This window comes from Oncorhynchus masou, chromosome 13 (genome assembly GCF_036934945.1).
Source record: "Oncorhynchus masou masou isolate Uvic2021 chromosome 13, UVic_Omas_1.1, whole genome shotgun sequence".
Taxonomy (NCBI): Eukaryota; Metazoa; Chordata; class Actinopteri; order Salmoniformes; family Salmonidae; genus Oncorhynchus; species Oncorhynchus masou.
The window spans coordinates 75,013,288-75,030,562 of record NC_088224.1 but is presented as its reverse complement, the minus strand read 5'-3'; the positions used below and the strand labels follow the sequence as shown (position 1 = coordinate 75,030,562).

Below are 17,275 nucleotides of genomic sequence, written 5' to 3'. Positions count from 1 at the left end.
CTTTGTTTGATTGTATTACTATAGACTTGCTCCAAATAAAAGTAAAGTCACTAGAGCCAAAATCAAACTTAGGTCAAGCCATAATTCACTGATCCAGAGAGGGTAGCAGGCGGGTGTGGCACGATGGCCCAGTTTCTCTCTAATCACCTGAAATCTAGGCAACAGGGCAGAGCCAATCAATGTGAATGTGATTAGAATTTCATTAGACACAGCAAGTTGCCTGAGGTCAGAACCCTCTGGGCTGTAAAATTAAGTGTGTCTCTTTTTATGTATCCTTTATTCATCGAGGTGAGTTGTATTGGACTTCGAGAGTGGATGACATTTTGTCTGTATTTGCCTCCCTTACATACCATTACATTATTCCTGCTCTTCTGCAGGACTCAGGGAACTGGCTGTGTGCCCTCCCATCCTCCAGGATTTGGCTGCTCCTCCTCTCCTGCCTGCGTCATGAAGGGGGCTTGTTTTCTAGATGTTTGGGAGCGGGGAGCTTTCCCATGGGAAACACAGGCAGAGCAGGTCACAGCACGCCAGTCAGAGCTTCATCTCAACACACAAATTAAACAAAGACCTGGCTATTGTCTGCACTCTGCTAACTACTCTGGTTCCCACCATATTTCTCTCTCCATCGTTCTATCTCCCCCAACCTGTATACTGGTAAACCACGTACATAGAGAACATTTAATGAACAAGTGCTGTGCTCTGATCTTTGTATTTAGTGATAGTTAGGCCAGAGTTATTCAATGTACCCTTAGGCACAGCACTTAACCCTGCACCATTGAGAGCATCTTGACTAGCTGCATCACCGCTTGGTATGGCAACTGCTACAGATGGTAGTGCGTATGGACCAGCACATCACAGGGGCTGAGCTCTGTGTCATCCAGGACCTCTATACCAGGTGGTGCCAGAGGAAGGCCCTAAAAAATTGTCAAAGACTCCAGCCACCCAAGTCAGAGACTGTTCTCCCTGCTACTGTACGGCAAGCGGTACCGATCCACCAAGTCTGGAACCAACAGGACCCTGAACAGCTTCTACCCTCAAGCCATACGACTGCTAAATAGTTAACTAATAGCTACCCGGACAATCTGCATTGAACCTTTTTGCACTAACTCTACTCAAATCAATCTCATTTATTTGTCACATACACATGGTTAGCAGATGTTAATGCGAGTGTTGCGAAATGCTTGTGCTTCTAGTTCCGACAATGCAGTAATAACCAACAGGTAATCTAACCTAACAATTCCACATCAACTACCTTATACACACAAGTGTAAAGGGATGAAGAATATGTACATAAAAATATATGAATGAGTGAGGGTACAGAATGGCATAGGCAAGATGCAGTAGATGGTATAGAGTACAGTATATACATATGAGATGAGTAATGTAGGTTATGTAAACATAAAAGTGGCATTGTTTCAAGTGGCTAGTGATACATGTATTACATAAAGATGGCAAGATGCAGTAGATGGTATAGGGTACAGTATATACAGTGGGGCAAAAAAGTATTTAGTCAGCCACCAATTGTGCAAGTTCTCCCACTTAAAAAGATGAGAGAGGCCTGTAATTTTTTACCATATCACTTCAACTATGACAGACAAAATGAGAAAAAATATCCAGAAAATCACATGTAGGATTTTTTATGAATTTATTTGCAAATTATGGTGGAAAATAAGTATTTGGTCACAGCGGGGTGGAGATGTTGTTACCTACCCTCACCACCTGGGGGTGGCCCGTCAAGAAGTCCAGTACCCAGTTGCACAGGGCAGGGTCGAGACCCAGGGTAGGTCTGTGGATCTATTGGGACGGTAAGCAAATTAGAGTGGGTCTAGGGTGTCAGGTAGGGTGGAGGTGATATGGTCCTTGACTAGTCTCTCAAAGCACTTCATGATGACGGAAGTGAGTGCCACAGGGCGTTAGTCGTTTAGCTTAGTTACCTTAGCTTTCGTGGGAACAGGAATAATGGTGGCCCTCTTGAAGCATGTGGGAACAGCAGACTGGGATAAGGATTGATTGAATATGTCCGATAACACACCAGCCAGGTGGTCTGCGCATGCTCTGAGGACCCGGCTGGGGATGCCGTCTGGGTCTGCAGCCTTGCGAGGGTTAACACGTTTAAATGTTTTATTCATGTCAGCTGCAGTGAAGGAGAGTCCACAGGTTTTGGTAGTGGGCCATGTCATGTCAGTGGCACTGTATTGTCCTCAAAGCGAGCAAAGAAGTTGTTTAGTCTGTCTGGGAGCAAGACATCCTGGTCCGCAACGGGGCTGGTTTTCTTTTTGTAATCCGTGATTGACTGTAGATCCTGTCACACACCTCTTGTGTCTGAGCCGTTGAATTGCGACTCTACTTTGTCTCTATACTGACACTTAGCTTGTTTGATTGCCTGGTGGAGGGAGTAGCTACACTGTTTGTATTCCGTCATGTTTCCGGTCACCTTCCCTGGTTAAAAGCAGTGGAGTAGCGTGTAAACATGAAAACAGGAAACCATACTACCTAATGGGTGATACAAAGGAGTTCTAGATAAAGGGGAAGTAATCAGGGAGTGATGGAGTCCAGGTGTGCCTCATGATGGGGAGCAGGTGTGCGTAATGATGGTTGCCAGGTGTGTGGTTATTAGACCGGCGACGTTGAGCGGGGGAGCGGAGGTAAACATGACTGTAACCCCCCCCGACACACGGCTCCAGCTGCAGGACAACGCAGGCCAGGGTACGGTCGAGAAGTGGGAAGGTCTGGTCGAGAAGCGGGCAGGTCCGGTCGGCGAAAGTGGAAATCTTGGATGAGGTTGGGATCTAGAATGTCATCCACCGGAACCCAACACTGCTCCTCTGGACCGTAACCTTCCCAGTCCAACAGCTACTGGAGCCGACCCCCACAACATTGGGAGTCCAGGAGGGATCTGACAGCATGTCCAGGGGAGGTGGAGGGGTGTCGCGGGGGGCGACATCAGCTAGCGGACCAGGAACCACCGGCCTGAGGAGGGAAATGTGAAAACAGGGTGAGATTCAGTAGTTTGTGGGAAGCTGTAATCGGTATGTTACCTCATTGACCCTCTGGAGGATTTCGAATTGCCCCACAAAGCTTCAGGCAGGGCAGGCAGAGTGAGAGGTTCCTGGTGGAGAGATGAGATCAATAGGATGGAACACAGGCGATCAACAGGACGGAACACAGGAGCCTCAATGCGGTGGCAATCCGCCTGCACCTTCTGGCGGTTGGACAGCGCGTTATAGCCTCACATGGGCAGCGTTCCAAACTTCTTTGGTGCCCCAGAACCACTCGTACACCACAGGGGCTTCGGTCTGGCTCGGGGTCCACAGGGCCAGGGCCAGCTGGTACGCCAGGACACACTGGAAGGAAGACTGCCCGGTGGAGGAGTGACGAACTGAGTTCTGGGCGTACTCCGCCCAGGGAAGGAACCGGGTCCACTCCCCCTGCCGGTCCTAACAGTGACTCCTCAGGAATCTCCCCAGCTCCTGGTTGGTCCTCTTCAGCTGCACGTTGGACTGAGGCCGGTACCCGGATGTGAGGCTGACCGTGACCCCCAGCTTCTTCTAGAAGGCTTTCCATACTTGTGACGTGAATTGGGGACGGGACCACAGTTGGTGCTGGAAGACCTGGAGAGTGCTTGGGAGACCAGCTAGAGGGAGAAAACAAAATGATTTGGAGAATCTGTCCACAACAACCATAACAGTGGTGAAACCATCAGACAGGGGAAGATCAGTAACAAAATCTATAGACAGATGGGACCAAGGCCGCTCAGGCACTGGGAGGTGAAGGAGTTACCCTGCTGGGGCGTGCCTGGAGGACTTGGTTTGAGCTGTGAGGGCGATACCTGGGTGTCCAGTGGCAAGGGACATGTGTGCCCAGGTTAATAGCCGATCCTTTACCTCCGTAAGAATGTGGGTGCTCTCCGGAGGACAGGTAGCAGGTGCAGGTTCCCTCTCCAGAGCCTGGCATATGTCCACATCTATGTCCCAAAGCACAGGCGCAAAGATTCGGGAGGGCAGTATGATGGGCTCCCTCAGATCCGGAACGTCTCCCGAATCGTGGAGACGTGACAGGGCATCGGCTTTTAATGTTCTTTGAACCTGGGTGGTACGACAGGGTCCTCCTGCTGTAGTTGGAGTAGTCGCTCACCCCCCTCTCTGCCCTCCCGTGGATGATCGAAGACTCCTCTGAACAGAGCCATGAACCTCCCATAGGAACCCAGCTGCTCCTCTCTGCCAGATGGCCGTATCACACTCAGCAGTGAAATAACCAGGGCAATGTTGGACCTCTCAGGGGCGGGGGCTCTCGTTTGATGAGCAAAATAGAGGGAGCACTGGAGGAGTAAGCCACTGCATTTGGATGGAGTCCCGTCATATTTGTCCAGAAGGGACAAACGGGCATCGTTGACCTGGGCAGACTGCTGAATGGGCTGGGGTGCATGCTCGCTGGGTTGACTCATGGTAGAAGATCCTCCGCTCGTTGGGGGTGGCTCCTTAGAGGAAGATTTAGACGTTGAAGAACGCAGAGGACCTCATCCATAGTCGTCCCCAGTTGCGCCAACTGGTTGTGGTGTTGGCAAAGTGGTTCCCCCTGTTCGCCGACCATCTGGGAGATGTCTCATTTGGCTGCTGCTTCCATTCTGTGAGGTAGTATTCTGTAATGGAGACGCAGGGAGTCAGGAAGCAGGTGCAGTCGTTGAGTTTACTTCACCTTTATCTAGCACTCCGTTGTATCACCCATTAGGCTGTATTGTTTCCTTATTTCATGTTTAGACGCTATTCCTGTTTTTGTATTCATTCAGTGATGGAGTCCAGCTGTGCCTCATGATGGAGCGCATGTGTGCTTAATGATGGCTGCCAGGTGTGTGTAATGATGGTTGCCAGGTGTGTGTAATGATGGTTGCCAGGTGTGTGTAATGATGGTTGCCAGGTGTGTGTAATGATGGTTGCCAGGTGTGTGTAATGATGGTTGCCAGGACCGGTGGTTAGTAGACCGGCAACATTGAGCGCGGGAGTAGAGATGACATTATTTATTTTCCTTTTTGACTGTGCATTTTTGGCAGTGCTTATTTTTGCCACTCGATGGCGCTCAACCTATTTCTGATGGTCTGTACTTCCGAAGTTGTTAACTGGTGGAGGCTGGTGGGAGGAGCTATAGGAGGACAGGCTCATTGTAATGGCTGTAATGGAATAAATGGAATGGAGTCAAACATCTATTCCTGCCATGAAAATGAGCCCATCCTCCTATAGCTCCTCTCACCAGCCTCCACTGATGTTGACTGTTGAAAAGATGGCACTGTACTGGATGGCCACGGTTTTGTGAGCTCCGACCCAAATTTGCTATTTTGTAATTATTTTGGTGTTCATTTGTATTTTATTTTCACAAAATGTATCCGCTATCATTTCTTATAGCCGACAAGAAATGTTGAATTTCAGATCGGCAGTTACTTACCTCAGCTCTGACTTTGACTCATCAGCCCTGGGCTCTTTCTGTAATTCTGACCCAATCTTTGATGTATCCAAGAGGAAACACCGGTGTTACAGAGGCAAAAGTGGGAGTCCTGGTGAGATTAAGGTGAAGGGAAAACTGGCCACCTCTACCCTCCATTCTTCTGACCAAGATGGGTGAACAATCTTGGCCAATAGAATCACTTTATAATAAGGTGGATGACCTCCGATCACAGATTTGCTACCAATGGGATTCTCATAACTGCAAAATTCTCTGCTTTTCTGAGATACCCCCCCTGGCTGTCCAACTCGATGGATTCTCCATTCCCGAATGGACAGGACAGGGAAGTCATGATATTGACAGTGGGAGGTGTTTGCCTCTTCATCAACAACAAATGGTGTGCCGACTAGAGTGCAGTGGAATTCTTGACCCATTGTTGACCCTTCTTGGAATACCTGATGGTCAAAGGCCGACCCTTCTACCTCCTGAGTGAGTTTTCAGCTATTGTTGTCTCAGGACAAAAACAATAACAAGCTGGCAGTTAACAAACTGTACAAGGCTATAAACAAGCAAGAAAACTTGCCCCCCGGAGGCTGCTTTCTTCATTGTGATGCCCAACTTCCATCAACATGTCTCCTTCACTACTAGGGGCAATAAAGGCTCCTGAGTGGCACTGCATCTCAGTGCTAGAGGCACAACCTGCCTTGATCGGGAGTCCCATGGGGCGGTGCACAATTGGCCCAGTGTCGTCCGGGTTAGGGGAGGTTTGGCCGGGGCTGTAATTGTAAAATAAGAATTTGTTCTTAACTGACTTGCCAAGTTAAATAAAGTATTGTATTTGTATTTTTGCACTCTCTATGCACACTCACAGGACTCTACACACACACACACACACACACACACACACACACACACACACACACACACACACACACACACACACACACACACACACACACACACTTAATTTGCTCACACACATAACATTCATACACATTTATACTGACTCTCCACACACTCACATTCAATCTTCATATATGCTGCTGCTACTCTGTTTATCATATATCCCGATCCCTAGTCGCCCAGTATCCCTGCACATTACAGTTGGCTCAGAAAATGCAGCACGGCTGGCGCTTAAATGTACACACAGAGCCAACATTAATAATATGCATAACAATCTCTCATGGTTCAAAGTGGAGGAGAGATTGACTTCATCACTACTTGTTTTTGTAAGAAGTATTGACATGCTGAATGCACCGAGCTGTTTATATAAACTACTATAAACTACTACGCATTGTTGGTTTTAGAGCTTGCAAGAAAGGCATTTAATTGTACTTGTATTATATTGCCATCTTCTTGTGAAGATTACTATATGTTATTATATATCCTGATAGGATAAACAGTTCTCCGGTAGTTGTGAGATATGATCTTCTGCGCAGTGTGAAAGAGGTTAAAAGACGACGCGGCCACTCTGTCAAACACCATGCATAAGTAAACTACGTAGCTCTTGAGAATACACAGAACCCACGGTGTACTAAGTGAAGTGACAGACAGTTAAGACTTTAAATGTTTTAAATTAACTGTTCTATTCGTTTTGTTTGCAGCTCTTGGGAGTCTATTAGTAAGTGCAGATTATTTGTTTGTATGCATTCCTGTAGCGTGTCTACTTTTTAACTGTCAAAACTCAACCCAACCTGTCAAGCCGTGCCAATGACGAGGAATAGATAGTGTACCAGTCAAAGGTGGAAGGATGGTTTAAAGTAATTAACTATCGGACGGGGACAGTGAAGGTGGGGCAGCGATGGACAAGGACGCACTCCGCCAGTGCGAACTCATCCAGAATATGATCGAGATCTCCATCTCTAGTTTACAAGGACTCCGAACCAAATGCGCTGCATTGAGCGACCTCACTCAGAAAGAAATACGTACTTTGGAGGTACAGTATGGTCAGCATAGCCATAACATACACTTCGACAGTTATCGTAATAAACTTCAGCTTATTGGTGTGTGTGTGTTTGTGTGAGCGAGAGAGATACAATAGAACATGACATTGTTTGATGTGTGTTGTGCCCATGATATAGGCTACTAGATTGGTTTTTATATAGAAAATAATAGACATTGCAAGCACACCACATTCTTAAAATGAATACAAATGATACAGTGATATCGTGTATATCGCTCTGGCCCACAGATGAACAGTCTTTGATGTGCTGTATTCCTATAGTAGGTACAGTTGAAGTCGGAAGTTTACATACACCTTAACCAAATACATTTAAACTCAGTTTTTCAAAATTCCTGACATTTAATCAGAGTAAAAATTCCCTGTCTTAGGTCAGTTAGGATCACTTCTTGATTTTAAGAATGTGAAATGTCAGAATAGTAGAGAGTTCCCAGTGTGTCAGAAGTTTACATACACTCCATTAGTATTTGGTAACATTGCCTTTAAATTGTTTAACTTGGGTCAATCGCTTTGGGTAGCCTTCCACAAGCTTCCCACAATAAGTTGGGTGAATTTTGTCCCATTCCTCCTCACAGAGCTGGTGTAACTGAGTCAGGTATTTAGGCCTCCTTGCTCGCACATGCTTTTTCAGTTCTGCCCACAAATTGTCTATGGGATTGAGGTCAGGGCTTTGTGATGGCCACTCCAATACCTTGACTTTGTTGTCCTTAAGCCATTTTGCCACAACTTTGGATGTATACTTGGGGTGATTGTCCATTTGGAAGACCCATTTGCAACCAAGCTTTAACTTCCTGACTGATGTCTTGAGATGTTGCTTCAATATATCCACATAATTTTCCAACCTCATGATGCCATCTATTTTGTGAAGTGCACTAGTCCCTCCTGCAGCAAAGCACCCCACAACATGATGCTGCCACCCCCATGCTTCATGGTTGGGATGGTGTTCTTTGGCTTGCAAGCTTCCCCCTTTTTCCTCCAAACATAACGATGGTCATTAAGGCAAAACAGTTCTATTTTTGTTTCATCAGACCAGAGGACATTTCTCCAAAAAGTACGAACTTTGGCCCCATGTGCAAACCGTAGTCTGGATTTTTTATGGCGGTTTTGGAGCAGTGGCTTCTGCCTTGCAGAGCGGCCTTTCAGGTTATGTCGATATAGGACTCGTTTTACTGTGGATATAGATACTTTTGTACCTGTTTCATCCAGCATCTTCACAGGGTCCTTTGCTGTTGTTCTGGGATTGATTTCCACTTTTCTCACCAAAGTACGTTCACCTCTAGGAGACAGCAGTATGACGGCTGCGTGGTCCCATGGTGTTTATACTTGCGTACTATTGTTTGTACAGATGAACGTGGTACCTTCAGGCGTTTGGGAATTTCTCCCAAGGATGAACCAGACTTGTGGAGGTCTACATTTTTTATTCTGAGGTCTTGGCTGATTTCTTTTGATTTTCCCATGATGTCAAAGCAAAGAGGCAAGAAATTTGTGCAGTGGTTGAAAAACGAGTTTTAATGACTCCAACCTAAGTGTATGTAAGCTTCCAACTTCAACTGTAGATATTCCATTAAAAATCTGCCGTTTCCAGCTACGATTGTCATTTACAACATTAACAATGTCTACACTGTATGTAAACAGCCTGTATTGTGTTTACAATGGACATTGCAGATGAGTAGCACTGTCCTACACTGTCATTGCCTTAAAGAGATGGATAAAGGACTCTGACCACAAGATGCATATGTTGTCTGTCAGGACAGGACAGGTGTGTGGGGGGTTGGGATAGGCTAGTTTCGAGCGTTGCTGGACACCAGATGATGAAGAAATGGAGAGATGTTTGGTTGTGCCTGAAACATGTTTCTTATGTAATTGCAGAAGTGGTGTTGTGTTTCTGACTGGTTTTCAACTTCCTCATATTAGCTGTAGTGAAGTAGGCTAACTATATTTATTCCTCAACTTTTCTAATATTAATATGCACATTGCTTCACTTTACAACTAGAGTAGCCTGGCTGGCATGAAAATGAACCTACGCATGTCATGTATTTTTCACCTGCCCCTGTTCCGACAAGTACATGATAATGGCCCATTCTAAATCAAAACTCATTTCACACATATATTATTTAGTATATGTAAAGACAAGATTACATTGAGAATAGTCTGATGGGTGACTATATTATCACTTGTGAATGATGCTCAGCGTGTGCAGTCTAAGCGAATGCCTTTTTTTGTGACTTTTTCAAATCATAGTGGCATGCATAATGTAGCCTAGCACATAGGTGTAACGACGTTCTTCGTTTGTCGAAAGAGAGTCGGACCGAAATGCAGAGTGTTGGTTACTCATGTTCTTTAATGGAACAAATGACGATACACGAAATAACTTATAAATACAAAAAAACAACAAACGGAACGTGAAAAACCTATACAGCCTGTCTGGTGAACACTAACACAGAGACAGGAACAATCACCCACGAAATACAAAGTGAAACCCTGGCTACCTAAATACGGTTCCCAATCAGAGACAACGAGAATCACCTGACTCTGATTGAGAACCTCCTCAGGCAGCCAAGCCTATACAACACCCCTACTCAGCCGCAATCCCAAATACTACAAAAACCCACTATGAAATACAACAACATAAACCCATGTCACACACTGGCCTGACCAACTAATTAACAAAAACATAAAATACTAAGACCAAGGCGTGACAATAGGCCTGTATGTTTTGATAAGGTTTGTGTCACACCTCATGTAGCCTAGCCCATAGACCTCTGTTTTGACAAGGTTTGTATCACAACTAAAGTGGACAAATAACTCCAAACGTGTTAACCAAAAAAGTGTTATACAAATCAAAATATATTTTATATTTGAGATTCTTCAAAGTAGCCACCCTTTGCCTTGATGACAGCTTTACACACTTGGTATTCTCTCAACCAACTTCATGAGGAATGCTTTTTCAATAGTCTTGAAGGAGTTCCTACATATGCTGAGCACTTGTTGGCTGCTTTTCCATCACTCTGTGGTCCAACTCATCCAAAACCATCTCAATTGGGTTGAGTTTGAGGTTGGGTCATCCGTTCACCTACTCTGCATCTCACAAAGACACTGCGGTTGGAACCAAAAATCTCAAATTTGGACTCATCGAACCAAAGGACAGATTTACACCTGTCTAATGTCCATTGTTCTGGTTTCTTGGCCCAAGCAAGTCTCTTTGTCACGTCCACTATAATGATTGGACCAAGGCGCAGCGTGCGTAGAGTTCCAAATATTTTAATGAATAGAGACTCACCAAACAAAACAAACAAGCACAAACGAAACGTGAAGCTACTGGTGTGCATACAGGCAACTAACTGTAGACAAGATCCCACAAAGAACAATGAGGAAATGGCTGCCTAAATATGATCCCCAATCAGAGACAATGATAAACAGCTGTCTCTGTTTGGGAACCATACCAGGCCAACATAAACCATTAATCACCTAGATGACCCACCCTTGTCACTATCACGCCCCAACCAACTAAGAATAAACAGCTCTCTGTGGTCAGGGGGTGACACTCTTCTTCTTATTGGTGTCTGTTAGTAGTGGTTTCTTTGCAGCAATTCAATCATGAAGGCCTGATTGACACAGTCTCCTCTGAACAGTTGATGTTGAGATGTGTCTGTGAAGCATTTATTTGGGCTTCAATCTGAAGTGCAGTTAACTCTCTTACCCTCTGCAGCAGAGGTAACTCTGGGTTTCATCATAGCATTTGATGGTTTTTGCGACTGCACTTGAAGAAACTTTTAAAGTTCTTGAACCTTTCCGTATTGACTGACCTTCATGTCTTAAAGTAATGATGGACTGTCGTTTCTCTTTGCTTATTTGAGCTGTTCTTGCCATAATATGGACTTGGTCTTTTACCAAATAGGGCTATCTTCTGTATACCACCCCATACCTTGTCTCAGTACAACTGAATGGCTCAAATGCATGAATTAAGAAGGAAAGAAATTACACAAATTAACTTTCTTTTCTTTTTTTTCCTTTTTTTTACCCCCTTTTCTCCCCAATTTCGTGGTATCCAATTGTTATTAGTTACTATCTTGTCTCATCGCTACAACTCCCCAGCTCGGGAGAGACGAAAGTCGAAAGCCATGTGTCCTCTGAAACACAACCCAACCAAGCCGCACTGCTTCTTAACACAGCGCGCATCCAACCCGGAAGCCAACCGCACCAATGTGTCGGAGGAAACAACGTGCACTTGGCGACCTGGTTAACGTGCACTGCGCCCTGCCCGCCACAGTAGTCGCTAGTGCGTGATGAGACAAGGATATCCCTACCGGCCAAACCCTCCCTAACTCGGACGACACTAGGCCCCCACAAATGAACTTTTAACAAGGCACACCTGTTAATTGAAATGCATTCCAGGTGACTATCTCATGAACCTGGTTGAGAGAATGCCAATACTGTGCAAAGCTGTCATCAAGGCAAAGGGTGGCTACTTTGAAGAATCTCAAATGTAAAATTCTTCAGTTTGCAAATCATCTGCATGCTCGTCATCCTGAGCAGGGTCTTGACCTGATGGCAGTTCGGCGTCGTAAATGCACACTTTCGGTAGCCACTAGAGAAGGGTGCTCTTCACGGATAAACCCCCATGTCGCAAGGATCTGTACACAATTCCTGGAAGCTGAAAATGTCCCAGTTCTTCCATGGCCTGCATACTCACCAGACATGTCACCCATTTAGCCTGTTTGGGATGCTCTAGATTGACATGAACGACAGCTTGTTCCAGTTCCCGCCAACAACCAGCAACTATGCACAGCCATTGAAGTGGAGTGGGACAACATCCCATATGCCACAATCAACTGCCTGATCAACTCTATGCGAAGTAGATGTGTAGATCTGCATGAGGCAAATGATGGTCACACCAGTAACTGACTGGCTTTCTGATCTATGCCCCTACTTTTTTTATGTATCTGTGACCAACAGATGCATATCTGTATTCCCAGTCATGTGAAATCCATAGATTAGAGCCTAAATCATTTATTTAATTTGACTGATTACCTTTTATGAACTGTAACTCAGTAAAATCTTTGAAATTGTTGGATGTTGCTTTGATATTTTTGTTCAGTGTAGGAGGGCCTGTTTCTTTGTTAACCGCTCAACACAGACTCGCCGCATGTGCGCACTCACTCGGAAATCGTTTGGAGAAAATATCCTTTCTATTTTATTCAGCTATATTCAATGGTTTTCTTCTTACTATAAAATACTTCCATATGTCTGAAACACAGGCTTCTAGCGAGGGCAATTTTGGGGCTTCACCATGTTTCTCTCACGCCCTGACCGTAGAGAGTGTTTATGTCTCTATTTTGATTTGGTCAGGGTGTGATTTGGGTGGGCAGTCTATGTTCTATGTTCTATGATTTTCTATTTATATGTGTTTGGCCGGGTGTGGTTCTCAATCAGAGGCAGCTGTCTATCGTTGTCTCTGATTGAGAACCATACTTAAGTACCCTTTCCCCCACCGGTTTTGTTGAAAGTTAACTTTGTCTTTGTTTAGGGAACATAGCCCAAAGCTTCACGGTTTGGGTTTTGTTCTTCATTTTGTTGGCGTCATTTTTTGAATGAATAGAAAATGTACGCTTACCATGCTGCACGTTGTTCCAGTCCTTCAGCCAGCCGTGACAGTTTCATTGAAATGTACAGCTGTGTGTCATCCACATAGCAGTGAAAGTTAACATTATGTTTTCGAATGACATCCCCAAGAGGTAAAATATATAGTGAAAACAATAGTGGTCCTACAACGGAACCTCGAGGAACACCGAAATTTACAGTTGATTTGTCAGAGGACAAACCATTCACAGAGACAGACTGATATCTTTCCGACAGATAAGATCTGAACCAGGCCAGAACTTGTCCGTGTAGACCAATTTGGGTATCCAATCTCTCCAAAAGAATGTGGTGATCGATGGTATCAAAAGCAGCACTAAGGTCTAGGAGCACGAGGACAGATGTAGAGCCTCGGTCTGATGCCATTAAAAGGTCATTTACCACCTACACAAGTGCAGTCTCAGTGCAATGATGGGGTCTAAAACCAGACTGAAGCATTTCGTATACATTGTTAGTCTTTAGGAAGGCAGTGAGTTGCTGCGCAACAGCTTTTTCAACTGTTTTTGAGAGGAATGGAAGATTCGATATAGGCCGATAGTTTTTTATATTTTCCGTGTCAAGGTTTGGCTTTTTCAAGAGAGGCTTTATTACTGCCACTTTTAGTGAGTTTGGTACACATCCGGTGGATAGAGAGCCGTTTGTTATGTTCAACATAGGAGGGCCAAGCACAGGAAGCAGCTCTTTCAGTAGTTTAGTTAGAATAGGGTCCAGTATGCAGCTTGAAGGTTTAGAGGCCTAGGTCCTGGCAGAGTTGTGCAGACTCAGGACAACTGAGCTTTGAAGGAATAAGCAGATTTAAAGAGGAGTCCGTAATTTGCTTTCTAATGATCATGATCTTTTCCTCAAAGAAGTTCATAAATTTATTACTGCTGAAGTGAAAGCCATCCTCATTTGGGGAATGCTGCTTTTTAGTTAGCTTTGCGACAGTATCAAAAATAAATTTCGGATTGTTCTTATTTTCCTCAATTAAGTTGGAAAAATAGGATGATCAAGCAGCAGTGAGGGCTCTTCGGTACTGCACGGGACTGTCTTTCCAAGCTAGTCGGAAGACTTCCAGTTTGGTGTGGCACAGCCCTAGTGCTACTGTGACCTTATTACAGAGCCCTGTGACTCCTTCAGTCTAAAGTTCCATCTACAGACTGGCCACACCTAACTAATAGCTGTCATCTGATTTCCATACACTAACTAATGTTCCGGTGGTCAGCTTCTACTCTGTAATCAGATCTGGCAAACCAGGGATGGACATGGCCCATATTATCTCTATTGATGATCATTTTTCAGAGATTTTTACTTTTGAGTCTCTCTCCGACTTCATTGGTAAGATCATAGAAGTGCTAGTTTGATCATTTTGACGATTTTCCTAAGCAGCAGCTACGGTGAAGTCAGTGGAAGAAACAGAAATACAAAATGATAGGTCGTGTGGTGTCAGGAAACTCCCATGTGGTTTTGCAAACAATCTGTCCCCCCCTTTCATCTTTCTTTCCCTCCGTCTGGTTCGCTTTCTCCTTCCTTCTTGACCTTTTTGCTCACACTCTTTGTCTCATCTATAATTTTCCTTTGCCTTCACTAAGACGCACACAAATGTTTTTTCCACAGATGGAAAAAATGAGGGTACTGTGGTCTTTTCATAACCGCAATACAAGCACAGCTTCAAGATATGAACTGTGATAGTGGCTGGGAATTATACCTTAAACCACTATCAGCCCACCACCACGCAGGCTTTGTCTGGTACATAGAGGCTAGCATTGAAAGGTTGAGCACTGGCAGCCAAGGCCACCTCCTTTATTCTATCAGTGAAAAGGCCCTTCCCTTGGGTCATTGTCACACACAATACACACAATTTGGTTACATACACTGTGGTAAAACATATGGGCACAGATACGTGCTGCCTGTCTGTCCCATGGACCCACTCAGCCTGCCCCACCCCTTGCTGAGTGTCAATGCCATGTAACAGAGCTGGGAGATGGAGAGAAAGATAGGCAGTGAATAACGGCGAGCACCACAGTGGAACGAGGCCAGGCGTTGTCTGGTGCAAACCAACACCAGCTGGTTTACTCTAGTCGCTTAGTCAAGTGCATCAAATCAACTACGGCCATTCTCTGATAGGGAGAGAGACAGGAGGGCATTCAGAGACAGTCTCCCTCAGACTGGTCAAGTGCTGATAAAACTTTAATGTTATTCCACTGAGCCACGGCAAGCGGTAGCTGAGTGCCAAGTCTAGGTTCAAAAGGCTCCTTAACATCTTCTACCCCCAAGACGTTAGACTGCTAAACAGTTAATAAAATGGCTATCCAGACTCCCTTTTTAAGCTGCTGCTACTCGCTGTTTATTATCTATGCATAGTCACTTTACCCCTACCTACATGTACATATGATCTGAATTACCTCGACTTAGCCGTACCCCTCCACACACATTTACTCGGTGTCACGCCTTGGTCTTAGTATTTTGTGTTTTAGTTAATTAGTTGGTCAGGCCAGGGTGTGACATGGGTTTATTGTTCGTTGTATTTAGTGGGTTTTTTTTAGTTATTGGGATTGTAGCTGATTAGGGGTGTGTGTTTCATAGGTTTGGCTGCCTGAGGCAGTTCTCAATCAGAGTCAGGTGATTCTCGTTGTCTCTGATTGGGAACCGTATTTAGGTAGCCTGGGTTTCGCTTTGTATTTCGTGGGTGGTTGTTCCTGTCTCTGTGTTAGTTTCACCAGTCAGGCTGTAATAGGTTTCACGTTCCGTTTTGTTGTTTTGTATTTATTCGTTATTTCATGTATAGTTTCGTTATTTGTTTTCACTAATAAACATGAGTAACAAACACGCTGCATTTCGGTCCGACTCTCTTTCGACAAACAAAGAACGTCGTTACACTCGGTACCAGTACCCCCTTTATATAGCCTAATTATTTGTATTTTATCGTGTTACTTTATTTTATTATTATTTATATTTTTTAACAAATATTTTCTTACTTAAAAAAAGTCTGCATTGCTGGTTAAGGGCTTGTAAGTAAGCATTTCACGGTGCATGTGACAAATACAATTTGATTTGATTTGACTTGGCCAGGCTCCCTAAAACCTACCAGGACCAGCAGTGTTTGAAGATGGGAGCTTACACATATTACACACATATTTACAGTTGCAGCTTTTTTTTTAAATGTAATTTTACCTTTATTTCACTAGGCAAGTCAGTTAAGAACAAATTCTTATTTTCAAGGAACAGTGGGTTAACTGCGTGTTCAGGGGCAGAACGACAGATTTGTACCTTGTCAGCTCAGGGATTTGAACTTGCAACCTTTCAGTTACTAGTCCAACACTCTAACCACTAGGCTACCCTGCTGGGTAAAGAGGTCAGTTAAAATCCAGCTTTGAAAAAACGAAATACTTAAAACACTGCCATATTAAATTCAGCTCCAAAAGGTGCTAGAAGTAATGTTTGTGGCTGGACAGAGGGGTAAGACTAGAAGTAATTATTGTGACTGGACAGAGGGATACTTTCAGAATGTATTCAGACCCCTTACTTTACAGCCTTATTCTAAAATTGATTAAGTGTATATACTTTCTCAGCAATCTACTCACAATACCACATAATGACAAAATCAAAATCAAATCAAATCAAATCAAATTTATTTATATAGCCCTTCGTACATCAGCTGATATCTCAAAGTGCTGTACAGAAACCCAGCCTAAAACCCCAAACAGCAAGCAATGCAGGTGTAGAAGCACGGTGGCTAGGAAAAACTCCCTAGAAAAGCCAAAACCTAGGAAGAAACCTAGAGAGGAACCAGGCTATGTGGGGTGGCCAGTCCTCTTCTGGCTGTGCCGGGTAGAGATTATAACAGAACATGGCCAAGATGTTCAAATGTTCATAAATGACCAGCATGGTCGAATAATAATAAGGCAGAACAGTTGAAACTGGAGCAGCAGCACGGCCAGGTGGACTGGGGACAGCAAGGAGTCATCATGTCAGGTAGTCCTGGGGCATGGTCCTAGGGCTCAGGTCCTCCGAGAGAGAGAAGGAGAGAATTAGAGAACGCACACTTAGATTCACACAGGACACCGAATTGGACAGGAGAAGTACTCCAGATATAACAAACTGACCCCAGCCCCCGACACATAAACTACTGCAGCATAAATACTGGAGGCTGAGACAGGAGGGGTCAGGAGACACTGTGGCCCCACCCGAGGACACCCCGGACAGGGCCAAACAGGAAGGATATAACCCCACCCACTTTGCCAAAGCACAGCCCCCACACCACTG

At 44.7% G+C, this 17,275-nt stretch overlaps 1 protein-coding gene across 2 annotated transcripts in view; it reads left to right on the top strand.

The window, feature by feature from the left end:
* The first annotated feature begins 6,920 nt into the window (after positions 1–6,920).
* LOC135553049 (kinase suppressor of Ras 1-like) overlaps positions 6,921–17,275 on the top strand; it is a 59,679-nt gene continuing 49,324 nt past the window's right edge. For both annotated transcript variants that reach the window (XM_064985119.1, XM_064985118.1), the window contains exon 1: positions 6,921–7,369. In XM_064985119.1, coding sequence (XP_064841191.1) covers positions 7,235–7,369 — 135 coding nt within the window. In that variant the 5' untranslated portion in view covers positions 6,921–7,234. The remainder of the gene's footprint in view (positions 7,370–17,275) is intronic.